This window comes from Equus asinus, chromosome 3 (assembly GCF_041296235.1).
Source record: "Equus asinus isolate D_3611 breed Donkey chromosome 3, EquAss-T2T_v2, whole genome shotgun sequence".
NCBI lineage: Eukaryota > Metazoa > Chordata > Mammalia > Perissodactyla > Equidae > Equus > Equus asinus.
In genome coordinates this window covers 131,028,434-131,048,412 of record NC_091792.1, presented here as the reverse complement: position 1 = coordinate 131,048,412, position 19,979 = coordinate 131,028,434, and the positions used below count along the sequence as shown (strand labels likewise).

Below are 19,979 nucleotides of genomic sequence, written 5' to 3'. Positions count from 1 at the left end.
TGGGCAGGGTGGCACTTACCTCCTTGAAGGAGGAGTAGGCATGAGGCAGGCAAATCAAGGAAGTGTGGAGAGCAAGGGGAGAGTATTCATTAGGACATGGGGACAAGACAACAGCATGTGCAAGAAAGGAGGGTTCAGGAAGTGGCAAATGGGGATCTGGTGAGGATGAACCCAGAGGATGAGATCAGGATGTGAGTTCCAGACTCCTGGGGACGGAGACTCAGGGTACTGGAACCCAGGTGGAGGTGACGTGAAGCCTTCATCTATCTCCAACTTTACACAAGGAAGCTGAGATCTGGAGACAGGAAATCACCAAGGTCACACAGCAAGTGATCGGCATAGCTGGACCTGGAGGTAGTCCTCTGGACCCATGGGAGTGAGAAGAAATCAGCTTCTCAAAATGGTAGAGAAACTCCAGGCCCCACTCTGTTGGAATCTACATTCTCCACAGTTGATCAAAGATAGTAAAGACAGCCACTGGGTCCTGCTGGTTCCGAGAGGCCCTTAATAAAAGAACTAGAGCTCTCCTGTTGCCCTCACAAAGCTTACCAGGAGGTCCTTTGCAGGCTTTAAAAGCTTGAAGCCCAGACATAGTCTCTCTTGAATGGTGGTCTTGAGTTTTTGAATGGAATATCCACACCCTGCATCTTTTTTCCTTTGAGATTCATCCTTTTCTAATATTGCTTTTACAACCCAAACAGACATCTCTGCTGACGTTCATGAGCCCTCAAAAGGTAGAAGTCTAGGTGGCATTTACTCTTTGCAGAATTTTTCCTCCTCCTTTTTCTTTCCTTTTTAAGAAGTTATACCCATCTTTCCAATTATAATGAATCAGGTACAAGACAAAGTAAATCATTCCGGACTTGATTTTTTTTTAATTCATAAATGTTGTGGTTGAATAAAAAGTAACTTTAAATGAAAATACATGTCACAGAACAGACGGTGCATTTCAGGTACTGCTTCTCTTTCTTCACATGAACAAAGAATATATAAAAATAGCAAATAGATATATTTTTTCTTGTTCAGAATTAGGGTTTCAGAAGGCTTAATTTCCTTTGTTCAATATATTTTAAGGATAACACATATTCACTAATTCATTTATTCATCCCTATAGGATCAGCTTCATAATTTGTGAGGCCCACTGCAAAATGAAAATGTAGGGCCCCTTGTCAAAAATTATTAAAAATTTTCAAGATGGTGCAAGCAAAGCATTAAACCCACTTTTCTGATCGTAAGGCCTTGTGCAACTGCACAGGTTGCATGCCCATGAAGCCCACCCTGCAACCACCAAATTCTGGGCCAGGCCCTGGAATACAATGGTGAACCTGAAAGGTGTGGTCTGTGCCCTCCCTCTGGAGAAAGGAGTGAAGGGAATAATCACATGAAGTCTGATGAGGACCAAGATAAGCGATGTCCCAGGTCATCTCGGAGCTCCCTCATCTCAGGTCAATGAAGAACTCCCTAGGGAAATGACATGTGAGCTGAGGATGGGTGAACAACAGGGCTTCAGCCTGGCCAAGAGTAGAAGGGAAAGGACTTTAGGCCAAAGGAAGAGTATATACGAGAAACTGGAGGAAAGGACTGGAGAATGTGGCATGCTTGAGGAACAACGAGTATCGCATGGCTGTAGCAAAGAAAACACGGGGTGTGGCTGAGGAGAAGATGGAGACATTGATGAGGACCAGCCCTAACGGGTGGTTGGATTTTATCCCAACAGCAGTCAGAAGCTCCTAATGGGTTCCTCTTAGCTGCACAATGGGTCAGGAAAGGAAAGAAATCAATGGTGTTGTCAGTGGAAGAAAAGCAGGCTGTCCTTCCTGGTTCCTGACGAAGAGCAAGGGAAAACAGGAAGTTAGCCTGCAGAGTTGCATTGGCAGGAAGTCCTGGTCTGACAAGTCATTCCGCCTTTGCTCTGGGCCACGGTCTTACTACCTTGAAACCGATGCTTCTCCATAGCCTGATCAGCAGATCGGAAGAGTAAGAGAGGCAGATCCTTCCTCTTCTACCACCAGAGCTCCGTCAGTGGAAAATGTGTTCCAGGCCTCCGGGTTTGTCCCTTAGCAACAGTGCCCATGTACTTGGTAAGTTGGCAATCATGCTCTCCATGAAGCCACCCATTGTTGGCAGTTATGTGTTGACTAATTTGCCTTCTCTACCAGACTATGAGCTGCTTGAGAGCAAGAAATATATCTCACTCATCTTTGTATTCTAGTTCCTTAGAAAGCCATAAATGTATTGGTAAATTGAATTAAATTACACTAAATATATTTATGCTCAGGTATATTATGCATGTAGTCACCTGGGGAAGACTGAATCTGAAAACTATTAAACATATAATTTTTATAAGGAAAAATGCCTTTTAGGTTCTGAGCCATTGGCTTTACAACATACTTTTGGGACCTAATATTTTTCTAATTCGGGGGCTGTCCAGAAATTATCAAAGCATATGTTCATTTGATTACAAGCTTCTTCACAGACAGAACTATGTGTTTTTCAACTTTGATCTCCCACAGGACACGACATATAGTAAGTGGCTCATTACTCAATGAGTGTGTAGATCACGCACACACATACACAGCAACCATGCACATTTTTTTGCACTATTAGAGGGTTTCATAAGTACAGATTCACATAGTTTGCTCTGTTTAAATGTACAATAAAAGTATAAACAGGAAAGCACACCATAATTTATATGATACATACCAAAGGCATGGGAATGTTTAGTTATAATGCCTCCAGAATCATAAAGGTGGATGATAATATCAATTATTTAGTAGAAGCATTTCTCCGTGTGATGTTTATTTAAAAAAAATATAAGGAGGAAATGGAATGAAAAGCTTCATATCTTCAAACTTTAAAATGAAATGTGAATGATTTAGACAAAATGCTATAACTGTAAAATCAATTCAGAGAGGAAATGTTCAAGAATAAGTGATTTTCAAGAAGTATGATTTATGATCTGACATCAGAGAAGGAGTCGAACGCATGGAAGAACTGCCCACCTCTGAGTGCTATTCACCAGCCAATGGGAGGATGTTTGGTGAACCACTTATAACCAGAGAGCCAGTGGAAAAACAGGGGTGGAGTTTCTGAGAAACCAGACAGAACTGGGATTTTCTCAGCTGTGTTTGCGGCTTCGCTTAGGTCCTATACAAAGTCATCTCTAACATGTAATAAACACAGATGCCATTTTTCTTATAGCTCTTTAGTCTCTGGAATACAATCCCCCATCTTGTCACTGACGAGCTTCTCCATCCTCAGGAATCCTTTCTACCCCTCCTCGTTGGTCCCTGGGATCCCCAGTGATCGCCAGACTCTGCTGAACTCCCCCATTACCTGGTCACTTGCCTCTGTCTCCCCATTCCTGCAGCCTCCCGGGAACCAGCATAACAGCCCCCTTGAACACCTGCCCTCCACTGGAAGACTAAGAGAATCATTTCTTTAAGCTGGAGGAGATCTTGGAGATCATCTGACGGAAGAACCGGGAGAGCCGCAGTGACTTCCATGACATCAGAGAGCTATTATAGCTGCAAAGCCAGCATAAGAACCTTACTCTCCCATCTCTTGATGCCACCTCCATGGCTTCTCTGTGTCTAGCCCAGGGGCAGCAGGTACAATTGGCTTCCCAAAGAAGGTTTTCAAAAATTTCACGTATTAGCATTTGAACTCCAGGCCACTCTAAAAGGTAATGTTTAAACCCACCTGGTGCCTTTATTTCCCAGGTGGAAATAATTTGAATGCTTCCTTGTCTTGACTCATCTTTATCCATGCATGTACATGATTTTTACCTCGTGTAATCGGTACACACGCTTCTCAAGCTGCTTGAGTTTCATTTGAATGATCACGTGTAAACATTTTTCCAGTTTTCTGGGGCAGTGCTGCGATAATGAAAACGTTCAATACCTGCATTTTGACGGTAGCCACTAGCCACATGTGGCTCTTGAGCACTTGAACAACTGAGGAACTGAATTTATCTTGTTTAGTTTTAAGTAATTCAAATGCAAATTTAAATAGCCACTTGTGGCTAGTGACTCCAGTATTGGCTAGCATAATTCTAAAGAGTCATCATACACGTTTCTTACAATGGATGCATATTATTGTATCGATATCTTGGTTTATTTTACCGTTTCTCTGTCCTCGAACCTTCAAAAGGCTTTTTGTTTCTGGAATTGCAGCAAATATAGCATTATGTACAGTTACATATACATCGCTATAAAAATTGTTGCTCATGCGGCATTTTTCTTCCTTTGATTTATTTGTTTAGTTTAACCTTCTGCAAATGAAATTACAACCAGGTAGTATTTTGACTGAGATAGTCCTCAAAATCCCCAAAGGGCCCCCAGCTGTCTCCCTTATCCTCCCATTATATACCCTTGGGAGCAAGAACTCTGTCAAGAATCCAGGCCTTCCGTTCTTAAGCCTCTCGTGGGGCCCCCTCATCCCTTTCTCCCTGACTCCCCATCACCCTCTACTCCTGCTTTAGGGCTCCTTTCCCCCAAGCCAGCTTTATCCTTTTTTATTGTTGTTAGGAACAAAGACACAGGTCATTTTGATTTAAAGGATTTGCTGCTAATCCAGACAAAATAGAAAGCACAGGGATATTTCAAAAGTTCAGAGTCTGGGACATATCCCCTGGCCCCAGTCCCAATTCTCTGCAGTAGAGGGTCTTCCAATGCAGTGTTTGAAGCCCGAGAGGTCTGGTGACATTAGTTTCCCTGAGCCACCTCGACCCACTATGGTGCTTGCCCTATACCCCCAGGCCCGAGCCTCCCATTCCATGGTCATCTTGACAGAGAGCATACTCAAGAAATGCTACAGAGGGAATATAACCGCATCAACTAGAAAAGATGAGCAGACCACTCTCCAGATCACTTTGATGGCAAATGCTACAAATCTTAAGCAATTCCATCCAGATTTTCAGGTTGGACAATGTCAAAAATGAAGCCGGCATAATATAGAACTCTAAATCATGAGGCACTAGGAAGAAAACACCCCTGGTAAAGCCTTACCAGAGGGATGGAGAAAATAAGGAAATTTATCACTAGATCATGTAAGATAATTCAGTTAAAGAGAGACTTTTATAAAACCATGAATAAGCATAGGCATGATAAAGAGATCATTAGACAGACACCAAGAACACAAGGCAGTTGTCCTTAGAAACAAGGACAGCTTGCTGCAGTAGATGGGCCAGTCAGAGCAAAGGTCAGGATTATTTCATGATTTCAGCATTCTCATGCTTGTCCCCTCAGGCAACTATCATGTGGGGAACCAGACTGAGTTAGCCCATGGAAGAGAACAGGGCTTACAGAATGAGAGCCCTGATCAAACCAAACCTGAATTCCATATACCTCTGAAATTTTCAGTTTTATTAAGTCCTTTTTCTCTATGACTGGGGTTTATAGTCCTGTGGCTTTCCTATTGTGAGCTTCCTGGATGTGGAGCTGTTCCAAAGAAATCCAATCTCACAAAGATGAACATTTGGAGAAAATTTCCTCTTGCATAATCTGTGGAAATTGAGCATTAATTTAGGAATAACAATATATAGGAACAGGAAGGGAGGGTACTGGGAAACTCAGTTGTAGTCAGCCACTTGATCAAGTCTTTTGAACTTTGCTGAGTGTCAGCTTCCTTATTTATAAAATAAGAATGTTGGAAAACATAAGTGGTTTTTAAACTTAATTTTGACTACACAAGTAATTTTGAACTTAATTTGATGACATAAACTTTCCCTGCCTTTTTCTCCTGAATTAATTTTACAAGGAATCCCAGTGGAGAGCCCAGAGAAAAGTGGAGGCATTCTGGCTAAACCAGGGTCAGGGATCGAGCCCATCTGCTCAGCTTTTTTTCTTACATCCCCCAAGGCAGCCTGGAAGCACCGCCAGGGAAGTCCAAGGTCCATGGTAAAGCGACCTGAGACTCTCTGGGCTGGAAGCTCCCTGAGCTCCCTTCTAGCTTGAACATTAGGAATATGAAGTGCTAGATGTAGAGGTCAGTTCTTCAAATTGTTCTCAGTCTTCCAGCCTACTCATCCTTCAGGCCCACTTAACTTTTAAACTATATTAATACATGCTTCAAACAAGAAAGTTAAAGAATATTGAACTCCAAAAGCATTAATTTGCCTTCCATGCCAGAACGTGTCAAGTCAAATACTTGTTTCCAAAAGAATATTTTAAAAATGAAGGATAGCTCCTGATAACCAAAATTCAGTGTTCCGAGGTTCTAATGCATAGTGTCTTAGTCCATTTGGGCTACTATAACGACATACTATACACCGAGTGGCTTATAAACAACAGAAGTTTATTTCTCGCAGTTCTGGAGGTTGGGAAGTCCAAGATTCAAAGTCTGGAGAAAGCAAGTTTCTCAGTGTGTGGAAGGTTGTCTTCTTGCTATGTCTTCATATGGCAGAAGGGGCTAGGGAGCTTTCTAGAGCCTCTCATGGGCACTAATCCCATGCATGAGCGCTCTGCCCTCATGACCCACTCACCTCCCAAAGGCCCACCACCTGATACCATCATCTTGAAGATTAGGTCTCAACATACAAATCTGGGGGGGGACACAAACATTCAGCCCATAGCACACAGCAAGGATCACACATCATTTAGGGATCTTTGAGATAACTGGTCCACATCCCATAAAGGCACGCCTCAATGTCATCAGGGATCCAAGCGTTTTCCAGCTCTGCTCCATGTTCTCAGCAGGGGACCATTTCTCATCCTTGTATGAGTTGCCTATTCATTGCAAGATGGCTGCTCCTCCTCTGGACCCCATCTGCGCATTCCAGGCAGGAAGATGGAAGAAGAATGAAGGGCCAAAAAAACTTCCTCTGTTGGAAAGGCTCGGCCTTTTAGATTGGGAATAACATCCTTCCCAGGAACTTCTACCTACATCTCAGCATCCAAAACCAAAAAGTCATGGCCACCTCTCATTGAAAGGTGGTCAGGGAGAAGGATGGTAGAAGGGGATTGGTCGGCCGACCGACAGACACAGCTGATGCACCTGAAGGCACAAGAGGGGACTTCAGCCACTAGCAAGCCTCTGCGTCCGTCAGGGGAGCTGGAGGATGGTGAAGGGAAAAGCTGGACAGGCAGGAAACAGTTCCTCTGTGATGAAGGGGAGCTTCCTCTGTGTTTCCAGGTCGATCTCTGGGGGCCAGAAACAGCTGTGGGGGAACGTTATTGCTCACTCCGTGGGGAGGTGCACTCCTTGGTATAACCTCGGCCTTCCTCCAGGAGGTAGAGCAAGTCTGTCTCAGTCAGTCTATCGGCTAGTGCCCTGGTCCCACAGGTTTTATCGGGAGGGCCCCATGTTGGCTGTCTGTGGTCATTAGCATCGCTTGAGACTGGGTGTGAAGCCTGCCGAACTTGAGGGTCCGCTATTAGGAAGGTCACCACTGCCGCACACCTAAGGCACGTCCTAACAGGGCCTTTATCAGTAATAAAGATGACAATTTCATCTTCATCTACCCTACCCCTTTATTTTGTCTCTGAATTGGCTCTGAACTCAGGTAGTGAGAGGTGTTATTTACTGGGTCTCCTCTCTGCATGGCTAACCAGTGCCCAGAATAGAGAGCTTAATAAATACTTCTTTTGAACAAAGAAAAAGTTTGATCTTGGTGATTATGTACATTTATATTTCCAGTGATGAAGATCAAAGCAGATGCTAGGCACATAAAACCTTTGGCAAATAAACAAGAACATAGACTTATACTATTGTTAGTATTACTAATGAAACACCCAGCACAATAGCTGGAATTTTTTATCGAATGAATCAAAGTTCACAGCTCACCTTCCAGCTCAGATTTTGTCACAGTATAAAGGAGAGAGTCAGCAGCTAGAAAAATTGTTCTCTTGTGACTTCTAGTTGATGGTTAAGCAGGAAAATATTGCCAAGAGAGTATAGAAGCATGCCCGAGAGAATATTCCTTGGTAGCAGACTCCCCTTCTCATGTTGTGTTAAGGGCAGGACCGGCCACTATGTAGTAGACAAATGATAATGTCAAGCTTTTGCTTTATGTCATATTAGATTTGGGGCTCTAATTTGTCTTGTGAAATGTCTGAATGTAAAATATAAGGAACATTTTAATGGCATTTTTCTGAGTTGATTTTTTAAAACTGATACAAATATTACTGGGTGAAAAAATATAAAAATCTGACATTCATCCAAATTATGGGAAAAGCACCTGAAAATATGACAGCAGCACAGTGTTATTTGAACCACTCCCCACATTTATTCTCCACTCTTCCTGAGTTTTAGCTGGGCACACAGCTGCCCGGAAGGAAGACTACATTTCCTAGCTTTCCTTGAAGCTAGGTGTGACCTTGTGACTAACTTCAAACCAAAGGCATGAAATAGAACTAGAGTGTGAATTCCTACTTCCTAGGATGCAGATGTGATGACTGGTGCTCCAGCAGCTATACTGAGCTATTAGGTGACTTCAGGAATAGAAGACACACATTGGAAGAGCAATGAGATAATTGAAGCGTGAGTCTCTAACAACATGGAATACCATACCAGTTCTGGACTGACTCTCCCCAAATCCCTTAAAAACAAGGGAAATGGATAAACTAAACTGCCATCTTTTTATTTCTTCTGTTACTTGTATCTGATCCTAATGAATATATAGGCAGGTCTTTATAGTCATTTTTCACCTAAACAGGCTCCAGACTCACACAAATCTAGGTCTGAATGCAGGCAGTACATTAATTAATTAATAGTTATAATACTGGGAGAGTTACCCAATCTCTCCACATCTCAGGTACTTCAATTTGTAAAACAGGAAGAATAAAAGTATATCTTTCTTATGCTAGGATTAAATGTAATAATGCAGGTAAAGCACTGGTACAATGTCTGGCACAAGTAAATGCTAAACAAATGTTAGCTACGAGAACTGAGGTGGATGATGGTGGGTAACAGTAACTACTATCATTGGCTAAAGTGAAGGCACTTTCAACCCTATCATTGGACATTTCATGGTGATCTTTCTGATATACCATCATTTTAAAAAGCATTGGGTGATTTTTATATTTGTCCTAAGACATCTTAAATTTAATCTATGGGTCAGTTAAAATCCTGAGACAAAACAGCTACTATTTCTACAACAATAACATAGTTGACTTTGCTTTTGTAATATTTAATGGATTTTAAGAAGAGTTAGAAATAGGCAGAGGTTTAAGTGATATTTGTCTGTCCTGACTGATAGCTAAAGCCTGTGGAACTCTTTGTTGCAAATTCTCTTAGCAATCGCGCTTGAATCACTTGAGGAGGACAGCTGCTTGCTTGGTTACGGGGAAATGGTTAGACTCAAACACAAAAGGTTAGATGGAAATCCACATAATAGACTATTATAATTGATTTTCAGATTGATAAGGGCAGGAAAATTAAGGTGGTTAGCAAAAGGAAGCATTGTACCACTGCAAGAGGAAAATCTGTAACTGCCAAGTAATACACCATTGTGTCAGCTTCAAGATCTCCTGGATTTTCTGTGTAAACGACTGAGAGACAACTCCAAAAATAGCAGCACTTGACAACACTCAGAACCAACTGAAAAAATCATTACTCTGGAACAACGAAGAGAAACAAAGATACCAGTGGAAAGATATGGATTCAGGAACAAAATTTACAGTTACATGTAGAATATTTAAAATATATAAAAAGAAAGCTCAATAATTTACCATTATTCATAGTATTTTTAATAATAATAAACTGACTAAGCAATACTCTGAACGTATCCACAAGGAAGAAATCCCAAATAAAATTGTGTTAACCTTCAAGCTCAACCCCAGTTCCTAGACAAAAGCATCTTAGTCTTCAGGCATTAAATCGAGGATGGGAAATACACACAAGTTCAAATCAACTATAGTGGTTGCCTGGAGCTCTATGTTAAGAAGAGCAAGGTTGCAACAGCTTGTCCTGACTCCATAGGAAAGACTTCTGTGATCGATTAGTGATGTCTTCTATGAGTGCAGGACAGAGATGGTTGGTCTGTGGGCTGACTGCATTTTCTGGGCTCCCAGTCCAAAACTGTGCTTCTGGTTCTACCAGACCAAATGTCCCATGTATCACAGCTAAGAATTTACTTTCTTCCCCTGGGCTTGAGTTCTTGTCTTGGCAACCAGCCTAGTCCCACCAGTCTCTCTAGAATGGAGAGACAGAGAATTCATTGTTTGCCAGTGATACAAACCCAATTTAAACTAACCAAAGCAGAAAATATAGGATGTATTGGCTCACTTAAGTATGAAGTCCAGGGATGCAACTGGTGTCCCATACAAGATTCAGAAGCTTCATCATATTGTCAGAGATCTGTTTCTCTCTCTTCCTTTCTTCATCTCTTAGACAGGCTTTCTAGAGAGAAGGCAAGATGGCCACCAGCAAAGCCAGACTCACATCCCCCAACCTCAGCAACCACAGTGGAAGATACAAATCTTATCTGATCGCCCTTGGAAAAAAAAAATCCCAGGCAGGACACTGATGGTCCCTGATTCAGTTATGTGGACAGACTGAAACCACTAAAGCCAGGAGAGCTGTGTACTCTGATTGGGTTAGATTTGGCTTCAGTGTCCGCCCAGACAGCTGTTAATAGGAAAAAGGCTCTGTGAGTGGGGATACCTAAGTACAGGTGGTTTCCTAGAAAAAAGTACCTATGGACATTGGGGTTCTGGAAATTACCTTAAGACCATTCATGGTCACAAATCCTGAGAAAGTCTTCACCTCCCAAGGTACACATTTCCCAGGGTTGGGCCATTTTAAAAGCTCCTTAAGTGACTCTGTTAATCGGCCAGGTTTGAGAAGCTTTGCTTAAGGTGTGGAGGGAGTTCTCATTTCACAGAGAAGTTTCATAGGTTTTATTCTTTTTTTGGCAAAAATGCTTGTTTCAGTTTACCAGAGAGAGAAACTTCTACTTTAAGGACCAAGATCTGGGAGAAGACATGAATTCAGAGAAGCGAGCCTGGCACTCACACTTTTGTGGAGGGCACATTTGCCAATCTGGGAGAAAAGGCCAAGAGGGTGAGTTTGCTACCGACAGCCTCCCAGGGATGAAGAGTAAAAAAATTAAAGAACGGGGTCAGCCCAGTTCTCTGATAAAATATATCCTCCACTCCTAATTTGAGTCAGGACCCTGAAAGACTACACCCTGGGTGTAAAGGTAACTGGAAGTAAATCAGCCCCCACACAGGCCACAGCCTAGTTTTACATCATCCAAAGGGCTAAAAAATTTCAGTCAATGCATATTTGGATTAAGGTGAGTCCAGATTGCTAATGCATTCATGTGATGTAGAAACAAACATAACTTGTCTCATGATAAAGATAACATCATCTCACGCCTCAAATTACTTCTCCAAGTTTTTAAAAGAAAATGTTTAGGAAACAATCAAGAATAACTAGGCACATGAAAAAGACAAAACACCATGAGCAAGAACCAGCAGAAACAACAGACAACAGAAATAGACCCAGAGATACTCCAGATTCTAATAGATACAGCACAGACTGTGATACAACTATGCTTACTATGTTCAAAGAGACAAAAGACAAGCTTTGAAATTTTGGCAAGGATCTTTAAATTATGAAACTGACACTGCAGATTTGAAAAATGATCAGATAGAAATTATAGGACTGAAAATACAATGGCCAAAATTAAGAACTCAGGTTCTTAACTCAGGACACATTTAACAGCAGATTAGACAAAGCAGCAAAGAATTAGAGAATCAAAAGATATATACAAAGAAAATGTCCAGAATGTGGCATGGAGGAAAAAAAGGTTGAAGATAGAAAAGAGAAGATAAGACACAGAGTGTACAGCGGAAAGTCCTAATAAATATTCAGTTGCAGTCACAAAAGGACTACCAATTAAGTCCTGAACAGAATAAATAAAGGCATATCATAGTGAAACTGGAAATCTTTAAAGCAGAAGACGAAAATTCCCAGAGCTGAAGATAGTCACCAGTCTTCAAATTAAAAAGGCCCATCAATCACAATTTTTAAAAACAATTGTATATGTTATTATATGTTACCTCATCTTAAGGAGCTACACACCCAATCCATTGTTCTCTATTATAGCAACATGTTCCTTTCCTTCTTCTCACATTAATTACTTTGTTTATAGTCTTGTCTCTCTCGGCCCCAACCCTTAAATGTAATCCCCATGCAGGCAGAGAGCATCTTTACTTTATTTACTTTTATTTCTAGAGAATATACAGTGCCTGGCTTCAGGGCTGGGCCAAGGGCGGAGATGTAAGGAGGCACTCACTCTCAGAGTCATGCATTGAACCCTGAGAATAAAAGCCTAGAAGATTACAGAGAGAGAAAAGTCACTTATTTTAAACAACAACAACAACAATAGGGAATTCGGTTGCAATAGCCTCCTTATTGACAAAACTGGATGATGGAAGATAACAGAGCAAATCTTCAGAATTCTCAGACAAAAAATTTTTTAATCTGAAATTATATACCTCATCAGACAGCATTCAAACGGGAGGACAAAATAAAGACTTTCTTAAACATGAATGGATTCAGAAAATTTATCATCCTCAGTCCCTTGAAAGAATTACTTGAGAACATGTTTCGGAAAAGTAAAACTTGTTATAAGGAAGAAAAAAGTGGTGGGGCACAAAAAAACCTTGTGTAGAAAGATGAGTAATTAAGTCTAAATAACTATGATATACAATGTAAAAAAATAATGAAAATCTGGAATTAAAGCCCCAGATGATTTCATTTTGGTAGGAAATGAGAGAAGAGGGAAGTAAAAACTTACAAAGACTTTCGTCTTATTATTTAGAAAGGATGCAGCTATGGTTTAACTCTAAACACTGAGCGAACAATATGTGTAAAAAAGTATACTACATTTTTAAGAATAACTATTAGAATAATAGAGATAGTATTTCCAAAGCAAGAATAGAAAAAAGAAGAAAAAATCAAACCCAACCAAAATTATATATGTCTATACATATAAATATAATACTCAAAAGGATTTTTTTAAAGCCTGATATGATTGATACTCACTAAAAATTTTATCTCTGGAGAGGGAGAGCAACTGAAAGAGAGGAGGCAAAGGGGATGAAAGGAGTGTTTAAATTTTAACCCCTCTGTATATTTTTGATATGTTTGATTTCTTAAGTAACTGTGTATTCATGTATTATGCATGCAATTTTTAAGCGCCATAGGATTTTTTTAAACCAATAAAAATCCTAATGGGAATTCTTTAGTTTTCTTTTTTTTTCTTTCTTCTCTCTCTCTCTCTTTTTTTATTTAGTACAATTATTCTGAAGTTTATTTAGAAAAATAATAGGAGAACATGAGAGAATGAGATATTTAATACTTATTAAGTTAGTAAAGATTAAAGCAATTCTAATAATTAATGATAAGTGAAATGGATACTCTCCCACATTGCTGGGGAGCAGGAAGAAAACCATAAATGGACAGAAATTCTTTGAAAATAAATTTGGCAATATATATCAATAGTCATTTTAAAGATCATGTTCCTTCACTGTAATTCCATGATTTAGAAACTATTCTAAGAAAATAAAATTAATATTGAGACTAAATATTGAAATAAAGTTATTTATCCCAGTCAATATGCTTAATATCGAAAATTTGAAAATGGTCTAAATGTAAATGTTCAGAAATTATAAATTACAGGATACATTAAAGGTATGACATGTAATCATGAGTAATTATTACTGCAAGTAGTTTTTAATAAAACAGAAAATATTTAAGTTCTAATTTAGGTTTTCAATAACCCACAAAATGCAAAACTGTAAATATACCGTTTGGGTATAATGCATTGAAAAAGCTCAGGGGTATTGACTCAAAAGAGCCAACTTAATGCTCATGAATATTTTTCCATTCCAACCAACATTTCTAAAAATGACAGAAAGCCAGTTATTTTGGAGGACTGAGGGGGAGGAGGTGAGGTCAAATCCATAATAAAGGTATAAAAAGCATGCTATCATCACATCACAACTTTCAAGGAATCCTTGAAATAGAGAATGCACAGAGGATTAAATTGACAAAGCAAATTACACCAAAATATCGTTCGGGGGAGACGGGTGCACACGCGGAAGTGGCCCATGGTGTGCTCCAAACACGGAGGGAACAGACACTGTGAGTGGGAGAGAGCTGTGCGGCAGCCACGGGGAGGTTACCATAACCAATCCTGGTCGCCAAGCAGGTGGGTCCCTCCCCTCCACCAACTGCGCCAAGAAGTAGGCTGCAGGGCTGCCTCAGGCTAGAACAGGGAGTGAAGCACTTCGGTGGAAGAGGCAGGAAATGCCTCAGGGAGCTGGCAACACCCTGAAGGAACAGGGAGCCCCTAAACCTGGAGGATGAGCGACCAATGCTCCCCACTCAGCACCGCGGTCTGACTCACCCACAACTGCTGGAGGGAGAAAGAAAGAACATCCATAAACAGGCAAAACCAGATTTTTCTTTTTTGTTTTCACATGGGAACATTTCATACATATACAAATTAAAGAGCATATTACGAACAACTAGTATGCACTGCCCAGCTTCAACAACTATCAGCATTCTGTCATTCTTGTTTCATTTATGTCACCACCACCAATACCTTTCATTCTTTTCTGGAGTATTTTAAAGCAAATCCCAAACATCCTATCATTTCACTCATAAATACTTAGTGTGACTCTCTAACACTCAAAGGATTTAAAAAAATAATCCATGAAAACATTACCTCCCCCCCCCCCGCCCAAATGACAATAATTTATTATCATCTAATAGCCAGTTGTGGCAGATGGTAGTTTCCAAAAATGGCTGCAGCAACATCTCCCATCTTCTGCAAGGTCCCGCCCCCATCTGGGCGTGAAGTCTAAATGCCCCACTCCTGACTCTGGACTGCCCTTAGTCACTCACTGGAACAACAGGAGGAGAGGAGAGATGCTGCCTGGTTCTGAAGGTGAGCTCAGGAAGGTCTCCCAACTTCCACCTGGTCCTCTTGCAGGGCTTACTCTCCAGAAGCTCCCTTTCAAGATGGTCCCTCTCAGAATCCAGCCACACCAGGGACCACATGTAGGTGTCCAGTTGACATTCCCAGCTGAGGCTCCAGACGTCATGGGGCAGAGAAGACATCTCCATTGTGCCCTGTCCAAATTCCTGACGCACAGAACCTGCAAACATTAAAACACTGCTGTTGTTTGATGCCGCTGAGTGGTAGGGTGACTCGCTTCAGATCAGCAAAAATCAGAAACATTGGTTCATGTTCGATTTTCCCCCACTGTTTCAAAAATGTGCTCTATGGGTGACCTGTTTAAATTAGATAGAAGCAAAAGTCATACATTTTGACTGACATTTCTATTAAATATCTTTTAATCCATGTGAATTTCTTTTCTTTCCTTTTTCATTTTTATGCCATTCATTTGTGAAGAAACTGAGTCTTTTGTCTTATAGAATAACTTATATTCTGCTTTGGTTGATGTATCAACAGGCCAGTCATTGCTTACCATGTTCCTCTCTGAGCTGTATTTTCTGTAAAGTGATGGTTAGATCCAGGAGGTTGGCAAACTTTCTCTCAGGGTCCTGTTAATCAATATTCTAGGCTTTGTGGGCTGCTCAACACCACCATTGCAGCACAAAAGCAGCCGTAGATGATACGTCAATGAATGAGCATCTCTGTGTTACAATAAAACTTTATTTTTGGGGCCAGTCCCAGGGCGGGGTGGTTAAGTTCGCACGCTCTGCTTCAGGGGCCCAGGGTTTCACCGGTTTGGATCCTGGGCGCAGACATGGCACTGCTCATCAAGCACGCTGAGGAGGCATCCCACATACCACAACTAGAAGGACCCACAACTAAAAATATACAACTATGTACCAGGGGGCTTTAGGGAGAAAAAGAAAAAATAAAATCTTTAAAAAGAAAACTTTATTTTCAAAACAAGCAGTAGTCAGATTTGGCCCATGGGCCACAGTTTGCTGGCCCTGATCTAGAAGAAACAAAGAATATCAAATACAAAGATGAATACATAATCCAGAATCACCAAATATTTAAGGGAAACCAAAATCATGAAAGGAAAACTAAACTAAACAAATCTAAAAACTAGTATCTGAAGAAACAAAGTAAACAAAACAAACAGAAGAAAACCTTGAAAGAAGTACTGTCCATGGAATATTCTAGAGAATTAAGAGATGATATTACATTCTCTGAGCAAGAAAAGGCTGTTGTGATGATAAGCATTTGGATATCTTAGAAATGAATAATATCATCAAAATAAAAATCTCAATAGATGTGCTGAATAACAGAAAAGACGAATCAGAGTGCAGTAGTCAGCTAGCAGAGTATGCTGAGAAATTGTTCCACAACACTGTATTAAAGGAAAAAGAAACAGAAAGACTAAAATACAAGTTTGGAGATATAAAAGTTAGACCCAGAAATTCCTCTTTCCATCTAATAGAAATAACAAAGAGACAGCAGAGATGGAGGTAAAGAGATAAGCAAAAAAATAATAGTAGAAAATATTCTCCCTGAGCCAACAAACAAAGGCGATTCTTTAAATACAAATGGCCCACTGGGTAACAACCAGGATAAATGGGATGGGGGGATCTCATACATGGACACATGATGATAAAATTTCAGAACTCCTGGTATACAGGGAGGAAGGGGGAGTGTGAAAGGGATGACAGGGCACATGTATATGATGATGGATGGTAATTAGTTTTTGGGTGGTGAACATGGTGTAGTCTACACAGAAACTGAAATATAATGATGTACACCTGAAATTTACATAATGTTATAAACCAATGTTAACCGAAAGAAAAAAAAGAACCCCTGATATAAAGATTCTGAAACCCCCACCACATGTATCCAGAGTCTCATTCAGTAACTCTGGGGTGGAACTTGGAAGTCTGACTTCCATTTGTTTATGTGGTTGCAAAAACACTGCTCCAGGTGAATCTAATTTGCAGACAAAATCGGCAAGTGCTGCTCTTCAGAGCAATCATCTGGGACTCAGAACCAAGCCACCCTTTCCTAGTGTGATGCAGCTTGTATAGCCCAGGTTCTCCAGGCTCCTCTTAAGCTAACAGTACCATTCCATCCTTGTGAGGGAGTCACTGCCTTGATGCATCATTTGTTAAGCCCCTCCCTTCCACCGCCACAGAACAGGATCCTCCTTCAACCTTCTGCCCACCGATCAGCATTTTGTTGACAACTCCTCCAGTGCCCCCTTGCACCTTCAACATTTCCTGGCCCTGAACTATTGCTCTCTGGACCCGCTGACACCTGTGCTGAGTGCCCTGGTCTCCAACTGCTCCTATCCCGGCCGTATCCTCAAGATACTGGCTCTGTGGGGATTCATTTATTCACTTAACAAACACACGTTGAGCCCTCAGTGTGTGCAAAGCACTGTGCTAGGCTCTGGAGAAACAAACGTGAAAAGACCAGAAGCTGCCCTCAAGGAGTTCTAGCTGGAGGCAGGTAGGAAGGGAAAGAAGTGGACTACAACGGGTTAAATGTTATCATAAAGAGTTTCTCCAAAGACAGTCGAGGACCACCTGCACCTAACTTTACTGTAGTTCTTACGAAATTTCAGATTCCCAGACCCGCCCTCTGGATCATAATCTTGTGAGGATGTGGCCCAGGAATCTGTATTTTAAAGAAGCTCATGTAATTTTTATGACCATAAAACTGTGATAACCACTGGCCTTTAACAGCTATGTCTGAGGTCTCTGATTTGATTTGGAAGAAAATTGGGGAGTGTGGGAAAGGGTGGTGGGAGAGAAGCTGGACGGGCTGTTAAGAGGACTCAGATCCTACAATGTCCTGCCATGCTAAGGAGTCTGGGCTTTATAGGATGAACTTTAGGGAGCCAGGGAAAAGTTTTAAGGGAGGGAGGCAGGGGAAGCATAGTGTAATTTTAAAAGGTGACTCCTATGGCAGGGTGGAGGATGAGTAGATGTGGGTTGGGGGCAAAGGGAGGGGCTTGAGACTGGGGGCAGAGAGACTAGCCCAGGTGAAATGTAATGGGGCCTAACCCAGCTCAGCGGCAAGGCAGACAGAGAAGAGGCAGATGGGAAGTCTGATTGGGAGGCAGAATCAACAGTGCTTGGGGAGAAAGAGCAAGGCTGGACTCGCAGCTCCTGTCCCCTGGGCTTGCCCCAGCCCCCTGGGAGGGTTGAGTTCTCAGTCCCAGTCATGGTCTGCCCTCCCTGCCATGTTAGCAAGGCCATGTCCTGTCCTAAGATACGCCAATTATAAGAAGAAAAACATAGATAAAGCATACCTCTTTTGTACTCCTATTTTCATTGCCCTAATTGTTAGAGACCTTATCTAATTAGGCTTGATAAATTAAGTGCCCTTAATATCTTGCTATTACAAAAATCTAAACAGTATGTGCTGTTTCCCTGGGGGTTTTTAATTTTACAATCCTTTTAAAGGTTCCTGCCTGAACCGCTCTCTCAGGTTACCAAACCACCTCGAGGCAGCAACTCCGAGAAAACGCAAGGGCAGAACTGACCAGCTGGTCCTTTCTGGATGTGCCTGAACTTTCACGCAGTGAGAGGAATGTCACACGCCCACTTTCACAGGCTGCTCCAGATGGCCATGAAAACCACGCATTTACAAGTGAGGTCTGAGTGGTCACACAAGGGTTACCCAATTCGTTTCCACTTTCCTGAGAGTTTTGCGGTAAACCCTTTCAACCTTATATATGTCACCTGGGACTCCAAAAGTAAGTTATTTAGAGCTGTACAGAGTGAAATAATGGTTATCGCTGACTTCTCTTGGTGAATACTCACAATACAGCAATGAAGTAGGTCTGATAGAGCTGTATGCTTGATAAAATAAATTCTTTTTATGTAGGAGAGATATATAACTATATTAGCAATTGAGATAAGTTGTATGTGTGATAACAAGAAGATTCAAATAACTGCTTACAATTTACAAAGCACTTTCTCATTTATTACCTCATTTTGGTTAACAAAAATTCCTCAAGGTAAATTGCCTTAATAATTCCATTTTATAGATGAGAAAACTGAGGATCAGAAAGATTAAGTGACTGGCCCAAGGACACACAGCCAATAACACAACATTTCTACGTATCAGCTAGCATGCTCTTGGTTGTAAGTAACAGAAAACCCAAATCAAAATGTACTAAACAGTAAAGGAAATGTATAAACTCATGTAACAGAAAAAATCCAGTGGTACAGTGGGCTTTAGGCACAGTCTGATCAGAAACTCAGCTTTTTAAAATTTTGATTGTCTTGGATTTGCCCTTCTTATTGTATTAGCTTTATCCTCAGGCTCTTTTTCCACTTAGTAGCAAAATGCTGAAACAGTTTCAGGACCCACCACATTATCCAGATGGAGAAACGACTTTTCTTTCGCCAATCATCAAACACAGGTCCTAGGCTTCAGTCTTATCACATATTGGCCTGGGGAATGTGTTGTACTGATTGGCTCAGGCCTGGGGTACATACCCATGCATGAGCCAATGACCATGTCAATCAAGGCCACAGCCCAAAAGCTAGGGGTTGGATCAGTTCCCTCCAAATCCCGTGGCTGCTATGCCATGTGGGAGGGGTGGAGTGGATGTTGCAGAGTCAACCGCAAGATCCACCACAATCCAGGACTTGAGTTCATGATTTAGGACTCTAAATCCTATGGGGTTATTTTTTTTCTATATCTTACATATTGCTATGCTTCACTACTAGAGCTGACATCTCCAAGTAAAATTGCTATTCTTGGGTGTGAAGGTGCCTACAAAGGCCCTTAGGTGACCAGAAGTCCTTTCCAGCTGTGCACACCAAGACTGGACATTCCTTTGCATGTGCTGCCATTATCTGTGGAGCCTGCTGCTTCTTTGGTCACTTCTCCAACTCATGTTCCTCTAAATTCTTTTGCCCCATTCATTTTTGTTTCTTGGTGCCAGGGCCCAACCAGGAAGATAGAAACCACTCTGAATATTTAAAACAGAGGAAATTTAATTCAATGAGATGAAAAAAACTTACAAGCCAAATAAGGGATTGTGAGGCAATCC

General features: G+C 41.2%; 1 protein-coding gene across 4 annotated transcripts in view; it reads right to left on the bottom strand.

Moving 5' to 3' along the window:
- Positions 1-19,979, bottom strand: part of LOC106822286 (uncharacterized) — a 205,328-nt gene that overhangs the window by 98,517 nt on the left and 86,832 nt on the right. For all 4 annotated transcript variants that reach the window (XR_011502265.1, XR_011502266.1, XM_044767687.2 and 1 more), the window contains exon 5: positions 14,863-15,116. Coding sequence is in view for 2 of the 4 variants with exons in the window: in XM_044767687.2 (XP_044623622.2) it covers positions 14,863-15,116 (254 nt within the window). In the remaining 2 variants the exon portion in view is untranslated. The remainder of the gene's footprint in view (positions 1-14,862; positions 15,117-19,979) is intronic.